Consider the following 16045-nt stretch of genomic DNA (forward strand, 5'->3'; position numbering starts at 1 on the left):
TTTCCCATCCTCCTTACCTAGTATTGGGGCGGCTCCCTATTTTCCGAAGGCCCTGTCCGTTTGCTACCGTATTTCGTCGTTCGTACAGCTCGATGGGGCGCGATTGGTGCGAAAGAGAGGAAAGACGGTGATTTAATTAAATACAAAACTAACGAGCCGGTCGTCACCGCATGAATCACACCGTGAGCCAGTGAGAGGAGCACATTTCGACTGCTTTGTGCTGGTGGAGCGGTTCAAGGTTTCGAAAACCACTCCTACTTGACTTGGCATTCAAGGGTTTTTGTTACGGGGTTTTGTGGAGGCAAAATTCCAATTATATTGGATAACACAACTCTACATTTTTAAAGTATTTTTTTCTGATGACTTCCCTTCACGTTCTCCAAAATGGAGGCAAAATTCCAATTACACTTCCTGAACACATTTCAATCGACAGAACTTAATTTTAGCTCTTTTCCGGCCAGTACTAATCTTAACAAATTGCTATGCTTCCATTCTAAAAAACCAAGCAACTCCATTGAATCGTACGTTCTTAGAATGAATCCTTGAAAACGCCTGACCTAAGTATAGAATATTCCGCAAAAAGATCTAACGGTTTGGCTTCATTCTCAAATCGTAGCCTTTTTCTCTAAACAAATTTCGTAACATTTACGTGATTTATTCCATGCTAAAATCTTTTTTCACAAAGCTGTTACGTTATTTGTGATTGCCAGCTTCGAAAAAAGTTCAAAAAATTGTAAAAAGGGAGAAGCATTTTTTAGTTATGTTTATTTCTTGTGATTAGTTTTTTTTTTTTCAATTGGGCCAATTTTAGTCGTGTTATCGATGTTATCGATTAGGATTGATTAAGATCCCCGATATCAGGAGTGCACAATAGCGTGGTTCACGGATATATGAAAAAGACAAAGTGTTCAATTTCGATTGCATCAACCGGAATTTTAAAGTACTGTGGCCCCAGCAGCTACCCTGAAAATTTGAGATCATTTGGTTAAGGTTTAGTTGCTCCAGTTTTGATCTGAAGTTAATATTTTTTTCTTAGGACGTTGCAAATATTTTTCAAAGTTTATGTCACCCCTCCCCCTTCAAAATTAGTCCGAAAAATCAGGAGGCAAAAAATATTTTTTCAAAAAAAAAAAAAAAATCAAAATTTTAATGGAAATAGAAGTCTAATCAACTGAGAACAATCTAAATCGCCTTTTTCTGCATTGATAATCATATTTAACATGTTTGGACTCGTTCAAAAATATTTTGAACTTTTATGAAATTACAATGTAGCACCACAAAAACTTTTTTTTCTCGCAAAAATAAAATTTTTGTCAGTACTTAGAAATTTTGTAAATCAATGATTGCAAAACAACTGGACAGTTGTATGATGCATTTTAAAACGCTTTTTTCATTCAAATGTTGACACCGTGGCCTATAATTTCAGTTTTTAATTTTTTTTTTTTTGCCCACCCCCCTCGACTTTGATCAGAGTTGAGGGACATAAACATCAAAAAATATTTGCAACGGCCTTATTTTATTAAAAAAAAAAGATAAATTTCAACTTGCATTAAACGCAGTACAAACTTTTAGAAATTTAAACTTCTGTATATTCCTAGCTAAAATCGAAGTTTGTTTTTTTTTTGAAAATTTGTTTGCGAAAAGATGTAAATCGGACCATTAGTTGCTGCGATATCGACGATAGAAAATTGTGTGTTTTTTGGATGAGACTAAGAAAATACCAAACTGCTACCATTTTCAAAAAAGTTACCTCAAAATTGCTTCTTACTTGAAAACGGTGCACTTTATAAAAAATCACTAGAGTACTTGTTGAATGCAAATTTGATTTTACAAATCACATTTTTTATCGTGTTTCTTTTTTTCAGTGTGGTCCATATCCATTCCTACAACTTTGCCGAATACACCAAATCGATCAAAAAATTCCTTCAAAAGATACTACAGCTTTGTATGGAAAATTATATGGACAAACTAATGATGCAAAATGGCTTCTTTGGGCATACCGAAGGCACCAAAAAACGTTTAGCCGGATTAAAAAATACAAAAAATAAAATGAAAAAAAAAGACCGGCTTCGTAGATATTTGCTCTTATAAAAAAGCCAAAAGCAAAATACGTAAAAATGAACAAATCTCGGGAAGACGATAAGATATCGTAAATTTCGACACCTGTTTTTATTTTTTTTTCTAAATTGCAACAAAAAATTTTAGCATTTGAATGATGTGTAGATTAAATTTTTCTTATACAATATTCTCTTCTAAAATGCGGAAAGATTTTGTGTAAGTAAAAAAATTGTAATATTGCCTCCGAAAATTGATGATTCAATTCTTAAAAAAATGATGATTCATTCATTTCTTGTTCATTGACCGTTTGGTAACAGAAAGTTCCTTTAAATCAATTAAATAAAAACTAGGGGGGAATCCTAGTGAGATCAAAATTTGAGGTAAAAATGAATAAATTTGCATCTTTACGTGTATTATTTTATTCATTCTACATAAATTGTGGTAAAATTAAATCGGAAAATAGTTATTTTTTTTAACTGTGCAAATAAATAAATGCAAATACGGACCCAATCTGGCAACATTCGGAGTGTAAAAATAGTTTTTTTTTGTTAATTATTTTGTAGACGGTGAGTCAAAATTTATATCGAAACCACGGAGGTTTTGAAGATGCTAAAACTAGTTAATTAAAAATGTTTGTGCAGAAATTCTGGTTGATGATGATAAAAAGTAAAAAAAAATAGATTTTTTTACGTGTAATTATTATTATCCAAATCATAACCTAAAACTTTGCCGTAAACAGCAAATTGATAAGAAAACTTCTTCGTAAGATACAGATTTTCGAATATTTACATACCCATTCTGTATGACTAGATCGCAAAATTGTATGAAGACTTGTATGGAAAAACATATCATGCAAGATGCATTCTTTCGACAAAGGGAATGCATGAACAAAGTTTCTTCCAAATCAGAAAATAAGAAGAATGGTCAATTTGAGAAGTGTAGAAAATAACTATTTGTATTATAAAGGATAATTGTAATTCTTTTGAATTATGGATAGCCAATTTGAATTGTTATATTTATTCCATTCAACCTTTCCATTGGTTGATAACTTCCCTTGCAACCCGTCAACAGAATCACCGTCGGATACCCGAATCCACCTTCCCGTAGGCATTAAAGCTGTGATGGTCGTAAAACGTTTTTATGGACCCTTAAAAATACTTTTCGCTTATTTAATTCACAACCGAGCGCCTGACTTCACCCGCCAACAGATGGCTCTGAGGGCACGATTTCTGACACTTCCCGGGACACGAACCAACTAGAGCGCCATCTTTTGTGTGGGTTTTCAGCTATTTTGGAGAAATGTTGATTTTCTAAATCAAAGTAGTGAGGAAACGTGATTTTTTGAGCAGCCCTATCGCTTTGAAAAGGTTCGTCGAGTGAGAATAATGCGGAAATTTCAACGACTGAGATCTTGATGCATATTTATAGACCCCGCGCCGTAATCCACGGTAATCCCGGGAGAACCGGAGAAAGGGAGCTCCTCGCACTCTGCAGGAGATTTTCACCGATGTAAGAAACTAAATTTGAATATAAATAACATCAGAAAGCCATCATCCTTGTTTCGTTTCGTTTTCTCCCCATCTCTAGTCGGAGTTTGCGTCATCCTCTGGCCTGTGAAAGTGTAACATGGCTTCGAGGAGAGGAGAAGCGTTCTATTATTATAAATTTCACCCTCGTCCCTCGCGTCGACGAAACCGGTCCCTTTTTGCCGTGTTTCTTCCCTTTTCCGACGGTTGCTCGTCGTAATCTCGTCAACATGGGAGAAGCCAACATCGTTGAATATTCATCACTTGACTTGGAACTCATCCTTGGTGGTGGTGAGGAGGGTTTTCGACGGGGGAAATTGGAATTCAGTGTTAACAAATCCCTTACGTGCGTCGCCGGCACGACTTGCTACCGCAGTTTTTGGCGCCCCCTCGAGGCTGCCGACGCCACATGTCGAGTTCTAGGACCGCCACGCGATGTGATATCTTTATTAAAATTACCAGGCTCGACTCAGAAGCTGCTGCGGCGCAGGGATAGAGAAAGTCCCTTGAGAGGGGAGAGGCAAGGGAAAAGGCATGTTGTTGTTGTTTCAACCTCGAGTCGGTGAGGGTGAATTTTTGATGAGGGGTCGGACAAGTTTTTCCTGGAAATTTTCCTTGCTTCCTAACGTCGCTTATGTAAGCACGGGGAGGAGGGCGTAAATAAGATGGCGTCGGTCGATGTCTGAAGAGAAAGCTGAAACAACAGCACCATTCTTTGGCAGCGTGATAAATTATCGATTTTTCGGATTCGGATGGTGTTGCGCTGCGGGGATCACTGAAAATGTTTTCCAAGCGTAATTAACTTTGAAAGATCCTGGAGTGAAAGCATCGAACATCGAACTCAGGCTAACCGAAGGGGAGGGAGTTTTAGAATGGTTCTGGTGAAATGCGGGGGATGGAGAAAGTTTTGTGTTGCGAGGTTCTAAATGAAGCGATTAATCACTCACTACGGGGCGATTGAGTGTTATTTGGCGTCGAATTGTTTGGATTCGATAAGTTAGGCGAGTGGCGGCAGTTAATTGAATTGTTGCGATTGGCGGTGGTTGTAATCTTTATTAGCTTAATAGGAGTATGATGTAATTAGGAACTGAATTTTACACTCCCAATGCGTTGTTTGAAATTTCAAATGAAACAGTTCCACAATTTGTCTAAAATAATTGAAAATGGAAGCAAATAGGTCAATGCACATTTGATTTCCTCTTTTTCCTGAAGGAGTCAGGGAAGAAAATATAGTTTTGTTTAAAATAGTTTTTTTTTGTGTTGGACATTTTTTTACAAATTAAGTGTTTAACGTTGATTTTTGTATTTTTAATCAAATATGGCTTTTATAATCATTATAAGAACATTTTTTTAATCGCATATTGGAAAATGTAATAAAACCCCAGGAAAATGAAGTTCATCCACTCATTAAAAATTTGACATTTTTGGAGAGTAGCATAAATGTAACAATGTAACATGAATTTTGCGATAAAGCTTGTTTATTTTTTTTTGAAAATTATGCTTGAATTTGGATTCTTTAGCCTTTCCCTTGACCTCGACCAGAGCTCACGGACAACAACTGAAAATAAAAAAAAGGTTGTTGCCGAACTAATTTAGGAAAATCGCATTTTGAATCAACTATACAGTTTTTAATATTTTAACGAATTTTGAATTTTTGAACCATAGATAGAAAAAAGACGTAAAAGTCCAGGATTTTTCTTTTTGCAAATCAATTGATAAATATTATTATTTTTTATAGTTAGCAGAGCTGTAAAGTGATACATTTTGTTGCGAAATTTCAAATATCAAGCTTGAAATTTGATTTTTAGTAGTTTTTTGTGTTTTTTGCTTGATTTTTTCAAAGTAAAAATATGAATTGTGTTTGATGAAAATTCGGTAAAAAATGTGATTTGTTTAGGCCTTGGACTTTGTCTTTTGATATTGGATTAAAAAACTCTTTAAATACTCTGAATCTATTAAAAAATAAGGTACAGCTGCATAAAAAATAGAAAATTTCCCCTGATTAAAAAAAAAAAAAATGAAAACCATGAGCCAAAAAGCTTCCGAGCTTCCGTGGCCGTGAGGTTACGGGTTTCGCCTTGTAAGCAGAAGGTGATGGGTTCGATTCCTGTCTGGCTCGGCAAAGTCAGGTCCCTTCAAAGAGTAATTCTACTCACTGGGAATACTGACCGGTAGGGGATGGGTTTCGATTAGCGGCGTGCTGGGTTTCCAATCCAGAGGTCGTGAGTTCGATTCTCGTACCGGGATGATGAAGTTTTTTTTTTAAAGTCTTAATTTAAAAGGAGAAACAAGTCATAAAATTAGTTGTGCACGATTAGAGTTGTTTTGCAGTCATTTGTTTTAGCGGATATAATGCATGGTCGAGAAGTTTTAGTAAAATGTATGTGATGTGCCATCACATGCATTGAAAAACATAATGGAACGATTTCAAAAGATACTCTACTCTAAAGGTTTCAATTTGAAGACGATTTCATAATTATAAAATGTTACATGGAATATATGCATTCAACATTCCATAAATCTAGATGAATCCTCTGTGATTATACGTAGAACGCTGCAACACAAAAATTATAAATAAACTTTTTATCCCGAGTCCTTTGTTTGAATAATGAATGAAAATCTATAATTAATGATTCGTTTCTACCTTCATTTGAAAGCATTTTTTTTGTGATTAAGGTGCAATTTTTAAGCGTTTTATTTCATGTTTAAATCCATAAATTCGAAAAAAAAAATTGCAAATGTAACCAGATTTTGAATCTTTTGATAGAATAGTTTTAAACAGCAGTATTTTTTTATCAAAAAATACTTTTACACGTTCCTTAAAAATAGTTTAGCTGAAAGGAAAGTAGCATGTGGCATTAGGATGTAACAAAAATGACTTTTTGGCGGGCATTCAAGGGTTTATTCCGGTGGTCATCATGAGCCCAAATCCAAAATATGAGCTTGATTGGACGTATCAGGAGCTGGCGCTCCGCCCTTCAATTTTAAATGGGATTTAACATTTTTTTAGGCATTTTGGCCACCAATGTGATATGCGTCGCACCTCGCGACGCCCGAGACGCCATTTGATTTTGCTGGGACGGGTTACGGGTTAAATCCCATTTAAAATTGAAGGGCGGAGCGCCAGCTCCTGATACGTCCAATCAAGCTCATATTTTGGATTTGGGCTCAGTATGCTGGAACAAACCCCTGAATGTCGCTTCGCTTCGCTAGGAGACGGTGATTTTAGCGGATTGCAGACTGGATTTCGCCATGTGATGTGATGATTGTCTAAGCCCAAGTTGCCTAGGATTGATAATTGGGAATAGAACCAATTCCACCTGAACCAGATTCTCACCACCATGACAGCCGTCCATTGCCGGCCGCTCCCATCTCCACCGCGCACCAGGGACAAGGAAAGGGATTTGGAAGACGGGAAGTGTTGATGCTCCACTTTTTTCAGAGTATTAAGGGAAAATCTCCACGGTATCCTCAAGTAAGTTTCGCTTGGAGTTGGACGGTTTTTGGGAAGGTATAAGGTCTAGGATACGCTCTAAGCAAGCGTTGCGACCAATGGCATAATGTGTTTAAGGGTTATAGTTTTATTCTCAAGGCAAGCAATCGGATGCTGCCGTAGAGACAATTCCCGTTTGGTAATTGTCAATTTAATTTTAAGGTGTTCCAATTTATTCTCAAGGCAATCATCTGATGTTGCTGTCGAGACAATGTTTGTTTTATTTAAGTTTTAGCTGATTAATTTTAAGAAGTTTTTTTATATATGCTGCTACAGAGAAAATTAATTGTTTAATTATATATTTTGTTGGATTAAAACTGATTCAGACTTAGACAGCCGGCTGTGGAAAGACTGAATCAAAGTAAATATTTGCAAAAAAATCGAACATACATGCTTGAACAAACGCACACCGAATCGAACCGACCAAACACGAGGTCCAAACCGAATATCACGGAACCGGCCTTGCTGTGAGCAAAATGAGCAATCAATGGAAACTGTCGCGTGCGAACCGCTTCTGTATGACTAATGATATAATACTGTTTCAATTCAGTTAAAATAATTATAAAATAAACATAAGGAACCGAACGCGACCAAAGTATAAACTAAAAAGAGAAAAAAGTAAAATAAAGAACGCTCTCACCCGAGTCCAGCAACGATTACGGCAAGCAGCAGCTCACAGCAAGTTCACTCAGCTGATGACGAAGCCAGCGGAGCCACATCCCTGCGCCGGACAAGCGATGGGTTGGAGGCGCACACCCCGATCATCACCAGCACACACGACGACCACACCCAGGCACGACGCAGAACCTGCCGGAACAAACCCCTGAATGTCCGCCAAAAAGTCATTTTTGTTACACTCTAATGTGGCATCCTATTGACAAATTGTTCCAAGTTTGTGTGTGTTCCGAATATAGGGGAAATATGCCCATTTTAATCACTCTAAGCCGTTCGACCAATTCTCATCACTTTTGCCGTTTTCCGCTATAAAATCAACATTTTCAGATGTATCAACAATGAAGAGTTGCTTGCTCACTTTTGTTTGAGCTATTTATTGCTTTGGAACAGTCAAAAACTCTTTATGAAAGCTGTAATTCATGATCAAAGTGCTGATAGGCCGATAATAGAAATAGGCTGAGAAAGGGTATAGTTCCCCTATAAGATGATTATAGTTATAATTGTAGTTAATTTGTTTTTTAGGATTTGTTTAACGTAGAACTTGGACTTGGTCGCTGAACCCGGAACGGACACGAAATAAAACACGCCGGAATAACTAACTAACTTCCGCTTTTATTCTTCCTTTTGCTTCGCGTGTTAAAGCAAGACTGATGCTGATGAACGCCGATTTTTCTTCTTCTTGAACCTTCCTTTTGTTGCTTGCTTTCTCGAACCTTCCATCCGCCGTTAACGGCGCGCCAAACTACAGCTGAACGAGATGCGCAGGGTTGTGCATCACGCTGGTTGGGGAAATATGGCAGTGCAACCAGAACATACTCCCCCACCTTGAGGCACCTGTGCCTCAATCAGTTGGTAGTACACAGATCTTTTGAACGGGGCGCAAGTACTCCGCTTGACCTCGTCGCAGCGTTACCGTCCGGACAACTCCAGATGCGTCCGGGTGCAGCTTCACAATCCTGGCCAACTCCCACTGAGTCGGCGGTGCGTTGTCGTTTTTGACCAGCACCAGCTGATCCTCCTTTACGTTGGTCTCGGTCGTCCTCCATTTCGTTCTTGGCTGCAGGTGAGCGAGATATTCATCCCGCCAACGGCTCCAAATATCCGTCGTATGTCTGTGTACCAATTGCCACTTGTCCAAGCGATTCATCGGGAGGTGCTGCACACCTGGTTCCGGGATGAGGTTTAGCGGTTGTCCAACTAAGAAGTGACCAGGTGTCAATGCTTCGTAGCTATCCGGGTCCGCTGAAAGTGGGCACAACGGACGTGAATTGAGGCATGCCTCTACTTGCGTCAGCACCGTTGAAAGTTCCTCAAATGTAGCTGCGTCGGATCCTAGCACCGCGACCAGATGCTTCTTTGCACTCTTTACCGCGGCCTCCCAGAGCCCACCACGGTGCGGTGCTGATGGTGGATTGAACACCCATTTGATGCCCAAATTAGTCAGGAACCGGTTAGCAGCTACGTTGTGCTTCTCCAGCGCACCTCGGATCTCCTTCAGCCACGTGTCTGCTCCCACGAAGTTTGTGCCGCAGTCGGACCACATCTCGTTCGGGTGCGAACGCCTCGATACGAACCGCTTCAGTGCGCCAATGAAGGTGTTGGTAGATAAATCACTGGCGAGTTCCAAATGGACGGCCTTTGTGGCCATGCACACGAAAACTACGATGTATCCCTTTGTGGTCTTTACGCCTCGCACGCAGGATGCGTGAACCTTCACTGGACCTGCGTAATCCACGCCGACGTGCGCAAATGCTCTAGTCCCCATCACTCGAGTCACAGGCAGGCTGCCCATGAGTTGCGAAGCCGTCTTTCCCTTGAGCCGCACGCACCGGGCGCAACCTTGAACCGCTTGACGAACAGCTGCTTGGAGTCCAATCACCCAGTACTGTTGGTTGACCGTAGCTGTGAGAAGTGTAGGTCCGGCGTGCAGGTTTCGCAAATGTAGTTCTCGCAGCAACAGCTCCGTCACCTTGTGGCTGCCCGGCAAGATGATGGGGTGCTTGACATCGTACGGATGCGAGGAGTTCTGAAGCCGCCCTCCTACTCGCATTGTGCCTTGGCCATCAAGAAACGGATGAAGAGCAGACAGCTTGTCCTTAGCCGGGAGTTCTTCGCCTTTCAGTAGCAGCTGAATTTCCTTCTCGTACGCGCCGTGTTGTGCAAATCGAGCCAACTGAGCTTTCGCATCGTAAATTTCGTTTGGGGACAGACCTGGTTCCAAGTTTGCATCTTCAGACTTGAGTGCCAACAGAAAACGATTGACGTACGCCAGTGTACGTACAATGAGCGTGTAGCTCGACCGCCGTGCCAACAGCCGTGACTCGATGCTGTAGTCCGTTCGGATGACCATTGCAGTACTGTGCAACACCTTGAGCTGGCGGGTTTCCAACAGGTCCTCGTCGTCTATCGGTTCGAGTGGTACGTTCTTCCAGCTGTCATCCTTCGAGTTCATCTCCTTGGGTCCATGGGGCCACATTGGGTGCGCTACCAGCTCAGCTGGGGTGAGCCCACGAGAGGCGCAGTCTGCCGGGTTGTTCTCGCTTCGCACGTGGCTCCAGCGATCACGTGGCAGCACTTCGAGAATGGCCGACGTACGATTGGCCACATGAATCTATGACATTTCCCCGAAACCCATATTACCGAAGGGACATTTCCCCGAATGCCACTTCCCCGAAAAGACACTTCCCCTAATGGTCATTTCCCCGAATTCCATTTACCCGAATTTCCCATTTCCCCTAATCGTCCACATCCCCGAATGCCATTTTCCCGAATGGGCCACAATCCCGAATGCCATTTACCCGATTAGTCATATCCCTGAATAGTCATTTCCCTGAACGCCATTTCCCCGAACGCGGTCAAGCCGAAATGCCCGGTGCCCCGGAGCGCGCGCGCTCCTGGGCACCGGGCATTTCGGCTTGACCGCGTTTGAGGAAATAGCATTTTACAGTCGACTCTCTGCTTGTCAATATCCAAGAGACCGTCGAGGAAGAGAATCATCAGATTACAGAACGATGCAAAATGAAGACTCGATTGAGTCCCCCCCCCCCCCCCTCCCAGCTATGGGAGAGAATCATGGCAACGTCCATCAAACAAAAACAAACTAATGTCAAACACCCTTTAAAGCTTCGTTTCGCCAAGAAAAATGTCTATGCAAGCCATGAAAATTGAAATTATTGACAACCGGAAGAGATTTTTAAAGCAAACAGGGACTGAAGAATTCAACGATAGATGGAGAATTATTGATATCGAGAAGATGGACAACCAGAGAGTCGACTGTGTAAGAAAAAAAATGATGGCAATTTTTATCACATCAAACTACATATAATATTTCTTGAAAGGTTCGTATTGGCCTTGAATGATCAACTTTCTTTTTGGCTTCACTCAGAACAGACGTAGCATTTTAGGGGGGAAGGGGTGTTGTATGGTTTGGTACTATTCATTCAAATACAATGAATATTGTTACAGACTATTTTTTATACATTCTCAAAACAAATACCTTTTTCTTATAGACATGATAATAATAATGCAATAGAAATTTTGTTATTTTTTATGATTCAGAAAAAAAAACTTTTTTTTGCATAAAAATGAATAAAAAAAAAAGTTATCAGAAATGGTTTTCAATCGTGTTTCTTGCCGTAGTTCATAAAAATTGACAAAGGGCTTTACTACCCAATTTACAACATTTAATCAACAGCGAGATCATCAGCATACCCGAAAAAGCTGTTTGTTCGGTAAAATTGAGAAAGAAAATAACTGTTAGTCATGGAAAAAGGCTTTAGCGAAAATGATGATTAGGGGATATGCAAATTCGAGTAATTTTAAATTTAAATAAACGGCAATTGGCGTAAGTGTCATTTCGGGGAAATGGCATTCGGGGAAATGGCCGATTAGGGGAAATGGCATTCGGGGATATAGCCGATTAGGGGAAATGATATTCGGGGAAATGGCATTCGGGGATGTGGCTGATTAGGGGAAGTGGTATTCGGGGATGTGACCAATTAGGGGAAATGATTTTCGGGGAAATGGCATTCGGGGAAATGTCATTCGGGGAAATGAGCTAGACCCTGGCCACATACGTCTTCCACTTGCGTGGGTGCGCAGATAGCCAGTGAAGAACAATGCTGCTGTCCGTGTATGCGTAGAGTTCCACCTCGAGATGCGAAAGCGCCGCAACTATCGCCAGCATCAGATTTGCCAGAAGAGTCCCACCGTTTAACTCCAGTCTGGGTACGCACACTTGGCGTATCGGCGCCACCTTCGTCTTAGCTGCCAGTAGGTTCATCTCCGCTTGTCCAGTTTCGTCAGGTTCCCTCGCATACACCACCGCCGAGTACGCCGCTTCCGATGCATCCGAAAACCCGTGCAACTCGATCTTGCCGTCCTTGTTGGGTGCGAATCGCCTGATGCGTATTTGTTCCAGGAGGTGTAGCGTCTCCTTGATCTCCTTCCACGCTGGTTCAACAGTAGCAGGCAGACCATCGTCCCAAGAGAGTTCGCAGAGCCACAAGTGCTGGTACAAAATCTTGATTTTGATGGTCACGGGTGCCAGCCATCCAAACGGGTCAAACAACTTGGAAGAATCCGAAAGTAGTTGTCGTTTGGTGTTGACACTGTTCGGGCTGAGGTTGACCTTGAACGAGAATTCGTCCTCCTTGGGATGCCACAAAATTCCAAGTGCCTTGACCGCGTTCGCTCGTTCGTCCAGTTTCACCTCAACCGGCGTCTGGTCTGTCTCCGCCGCGTGTTGAAGTAGCTCCGGGCAGTTCGTGGTCCATTTCCGCAGGTGGAAACCAGCGGACTCCAGAATCTCCACGACTTGGCTCTTTAACTCCTTCGCCCGCTGCACCGTTTGTGCTCCGGAGAGAAAATCGTCGACGTACGTGTCCAACTCGATCTTCTGGGCCGCCTCCGGATACTTGAGTTTGAACTCGCTGGCTGCTTGCTTCATCGATTCGATTGCTAAGTACGGAGCGCACTTGGTGCCGTAAGTAACGGTGCACAGCCGGTAGTGCTTGATGGGTTGGTCCTCCGTTTCGCGGAACACGATCCGCTGATAGTCCCGGTCCGCTGGATGCACCCACACCTGTCGGTACATCTTTTCAGCATCTGCCGTAAACGCCACCTTGTAGGTTCGAAAGCGCAGAAACACAGAGAACAGCTCCTGGTTCACGTTGGGTCCTGCAAGCAGCCTGTCATTGAGGGACACTCCGGTCGACGTTGCACAGGAGGCGTCGAAAACCACTCGCAATTTTGTTGTCGTGCTGTCCTTGACGACGGCGTGGTGAGGTAGATAGCAACACTTTCCAGCTTCTACTTCCACCTCGTTCGCTGGCACCTCTTCCATGTGCCCCAGGGCCTGGTACTCGGTGAGGAAATCGGAGTAAAGCTTGTGGAACTCCGAATCACTCCGGAAACGCCTTTCCATTGATCGCAATCGTTTGATGGCTGGACCCAGCGATTCCCCAAGCGCCGGTTTCGACTCGTCAAACGGCAATCGTACGATGAAACGTCCATCTTTCTCCCGTGAAAGCGTGGACTTGAAAAACTCGGCGGCAGCTTCTTCAGATGGAGTAAGTTGCGCCGGTTTCGGAATCTCTTCCTGCTCCCAAAACATCCGCAAGGTGCGATTGATGTCTAACTCTGCGTGAAGATTGACTATCGAGACGTTGGCTTGGATACGATGCGTGTAGATGGCTTGATTCCCGGACACAATCCACCCGAAGATTGTGTTCTGCGCAACAGGAACCCCTCCGTCGTCCTTGACTTGCCCCGGCCGCAATAGAGCAAGAAAGACATCACATCCCAGGATCAAATCAATCGGCCCCGGACGCTGGTACGCCGGATCAGCGAGGAAATCTTGAACATCTCTGTCCAAGAGGCTTGGATGCACCTGGCAGAGCTGCGTTGGGAGTGTGGACGTCAGTTTCCCCATGACGTAGGCCATCGTCTGTAGCACGCTTGTGTCGTCGAACCGGTTGGCAATTTCGAGCTTCACCACTCCTCGCGTTGTTCCAGCAGCTTGTTGCCCCATACCGGTGACCGCCACCTTTCCGTTGGCACGTGGCAGTCCGAGTTTGCTAACGCAGGCCTCCGAGATCAACGATGCTTCTGAACCGGAATCGACGAGTGCCCGTGCTTGAATCAGACGGCCGTCAACTCCCCGAATGCGGATGATGGCTGTGGGCAGAATGAACGCTTTCCGTGGCACATCCGCTGGCACTTGCGCCACCATCGTGACGACAGGATCGATCGTGGAGTTTTCTTCCGTTGCGCTCTCGTTCACCACTTGTCTCACCGTACTTTTCGGGCACAACAACGTGTGGTGACGCTGTTTGCAGTCCGCATTCCGGCACACTGATTTCGAACTGCAGGACTTGGCAATGTGTGACGATCGCAAACAGTTGTAACACAACTTTTCCTGTGCCACCAGATCCCGTTTGCACTGCAGGTCCATCTTCCTAAATTCGTCACACTGGTACAACGGATGTTCTTTGGAACATTTCGCGCACTTTTCCTCCACCGCCGCCGAGTATAACGACTGCACTTTCTTCTCCGACGGCGGTTTCTTCGTGGTCTCCTTCTTGGGAACGTTCGGCGACACCTTCCTCGAAAACGCTGAGCAGGTTTCCAGCGCATCGCACCGGTTGCCCAAAAATTTCAGGAAGTCGTCCAACGAGGGGTTGTCCACTTCGACAATACGTTGCGCCCACAGTGAACGCGTTTCGTCGTCGAGCTTTTCCAGCAGAATGTGGATAAGCCACGGATCTCGTGTGTTGAACTCAGCTCCAAGTGCGTTGAGTTGACGCACGACCTCATCGGAAGTCGTGGCGAGCTTTCGAAGTTCGCCAGAAACTGCTTCTTCCACCGCCGGTTGTTCCACGAACTCTCGAACCAAGGCAAATACGGTGAACTTTTTCTTGTCGTAGTAGTCCGTGAGCGCTGTCCATGCCTCCTCGTAGTGGGCATCGGAGATCGAGTACCGGCCTACTAGCTGCTGCGCGAACCCGTCCACATACGAGACCAAGTACTGCATCTTCAGCGACGGTCTCAAATCGTTCCGGTTGTGAATGGTCGTGGTGTAGATATCTTTGAAAGAGCTCCAGTGCTTCCGTTCCCCGCTGAACTTTGGCACGTCGATCGCCGGAAGTCTAACATTCGGTACGTTGTTCCCCGCCGGCTCCAGATTTCCACCTGCATTCCCCGAACGCTCCATCATGGTACGCTGAGTGTTCAGCAGTAGTCGCATCGCTTCGCGCAGTTCGCCGTTTCCATCGATCACCGTGTGGCCACTATCCGTAGAACCTGTTTCATCCGGATTGTTGTCAACGATGTACTTTTCCAAAAGATTCCGTGCGGCGTAGTACGATTCGTTAAATTCCTCCCGATAGTCGTGGACTGAGGCAATGACCTCCGGATTCTCTTGCTCCTGTTCGATGCTCTCCTGTGTCTGCCGGAACTTTCCGGCGAGTTCTTTGAGCAGCTCCAGCCGATCCGTCGCTTCTCCAATGGACGCTTTCCGTTCGCCGAGCTTTTCGGCCGCTGCAAGCTCCCTTTTCACCTGCGCAAGCTGCGCATTTCGGACCCGTTCCAGTTTGTCCATGTTCACCGGTTCCCGACTATCCGGACTTGAAGGACCATATGTTTAACGTAGAACTTGGACTTGGTCGCTGAACCCGGAACGGACACGAAATAAAACACGCCGGAATAACTAACTAACTTCCGCTTTTATTCTTCCTTTTGCTTCGCGTGTTAAAGCAAGACTGATGCTGATGAACGCCGATTTTTCTTCTTCTTGAACCTTCCTTTTGTTGCTTGCTTTCTCGAACCTTCCATCCGCCGTTAACGGCGCGCCAAACCACAGCTGAACGAGATGCGCAGGGTTGTGCATCACGCTGGTTGGGGAAATATGGCAGTGCAACCAGAACAGGATTCTTTAAAAAAAATATTGCCATTTCTATTTTTAATAATAAAAAAGTGTTTTTTTAGTTCAAGGCTGGTACAAATATTTGCAAAAAATTTTTAAAGTGATTGTCACCCCAAAAATCCTGAAAAATCAGGGGGCAAAAAATTCAAAAAAAAACTTCAAAATGTTTATGTAATATCAAGTGCAATCAGCTGCAATAAATTTAAAATGAATTCCCTTGCGTTTTGAATAATTGTCAACATGTTTGGGTTAATTCAAAAAATTAATTAATTTTTGAAAATTTTCTATGTACAGTATCGCACATTTTTTTTGGCTAATATTTTTGTTTTAGTAAATCTTTTTTTTTTAAACTAATGATTTCATAACTAT

The 16045-nt window shown here is 43.2% G+C and overlaps 2 protein-coding genes across 2 annotated transcripts; both read right to left on the bottom strand.

Moving 5' to 3' along the window:
* Positions 1-8593: 8593 nt before the first annotated feature.
* LOC120417099 (uncharacterized) lies at positions 8594-10228 on the bottom strand. Its single transcript, XM_039579078.1, has one exon. The coding sequence runs from the start codon at positions 10226-10228 to the stop codon at positions 8594-8596; it is 1635 nt and encodes a 544-aa protein (XP_039435012.1).
* Positions 10229-11809: 1581 nt separating this feature from the next.
* LOC120417098 (uncharacterized) lies at positions 11810-15352 on the bottom strand. Its single transcript, XM_039579077.1, has one exon. The coding sequence runs from the start codon at positions 15350-15352 to the stop codon at positions 11810-11812; it is 3543 nt and encodes a 1180-aa protein (XP_039435011.1).
* Positions 15353-16045: the final 693 nt, after the last annotated feature.

The sequence above is a fragment of the Culex pipiens genome, chromosome 1, assembly GCF_016801865.2.
Source record: "Culex pipiens pallens isolate TS chromosome 1, TS_CPP_V2, whole genome shotgun sequence".
NCBI classification, from domain to species: Eukaryota; Metazoa; Arthropoda; class Insecta; order Diptera; family Culicidae; genus Culex; species Culex pipiens.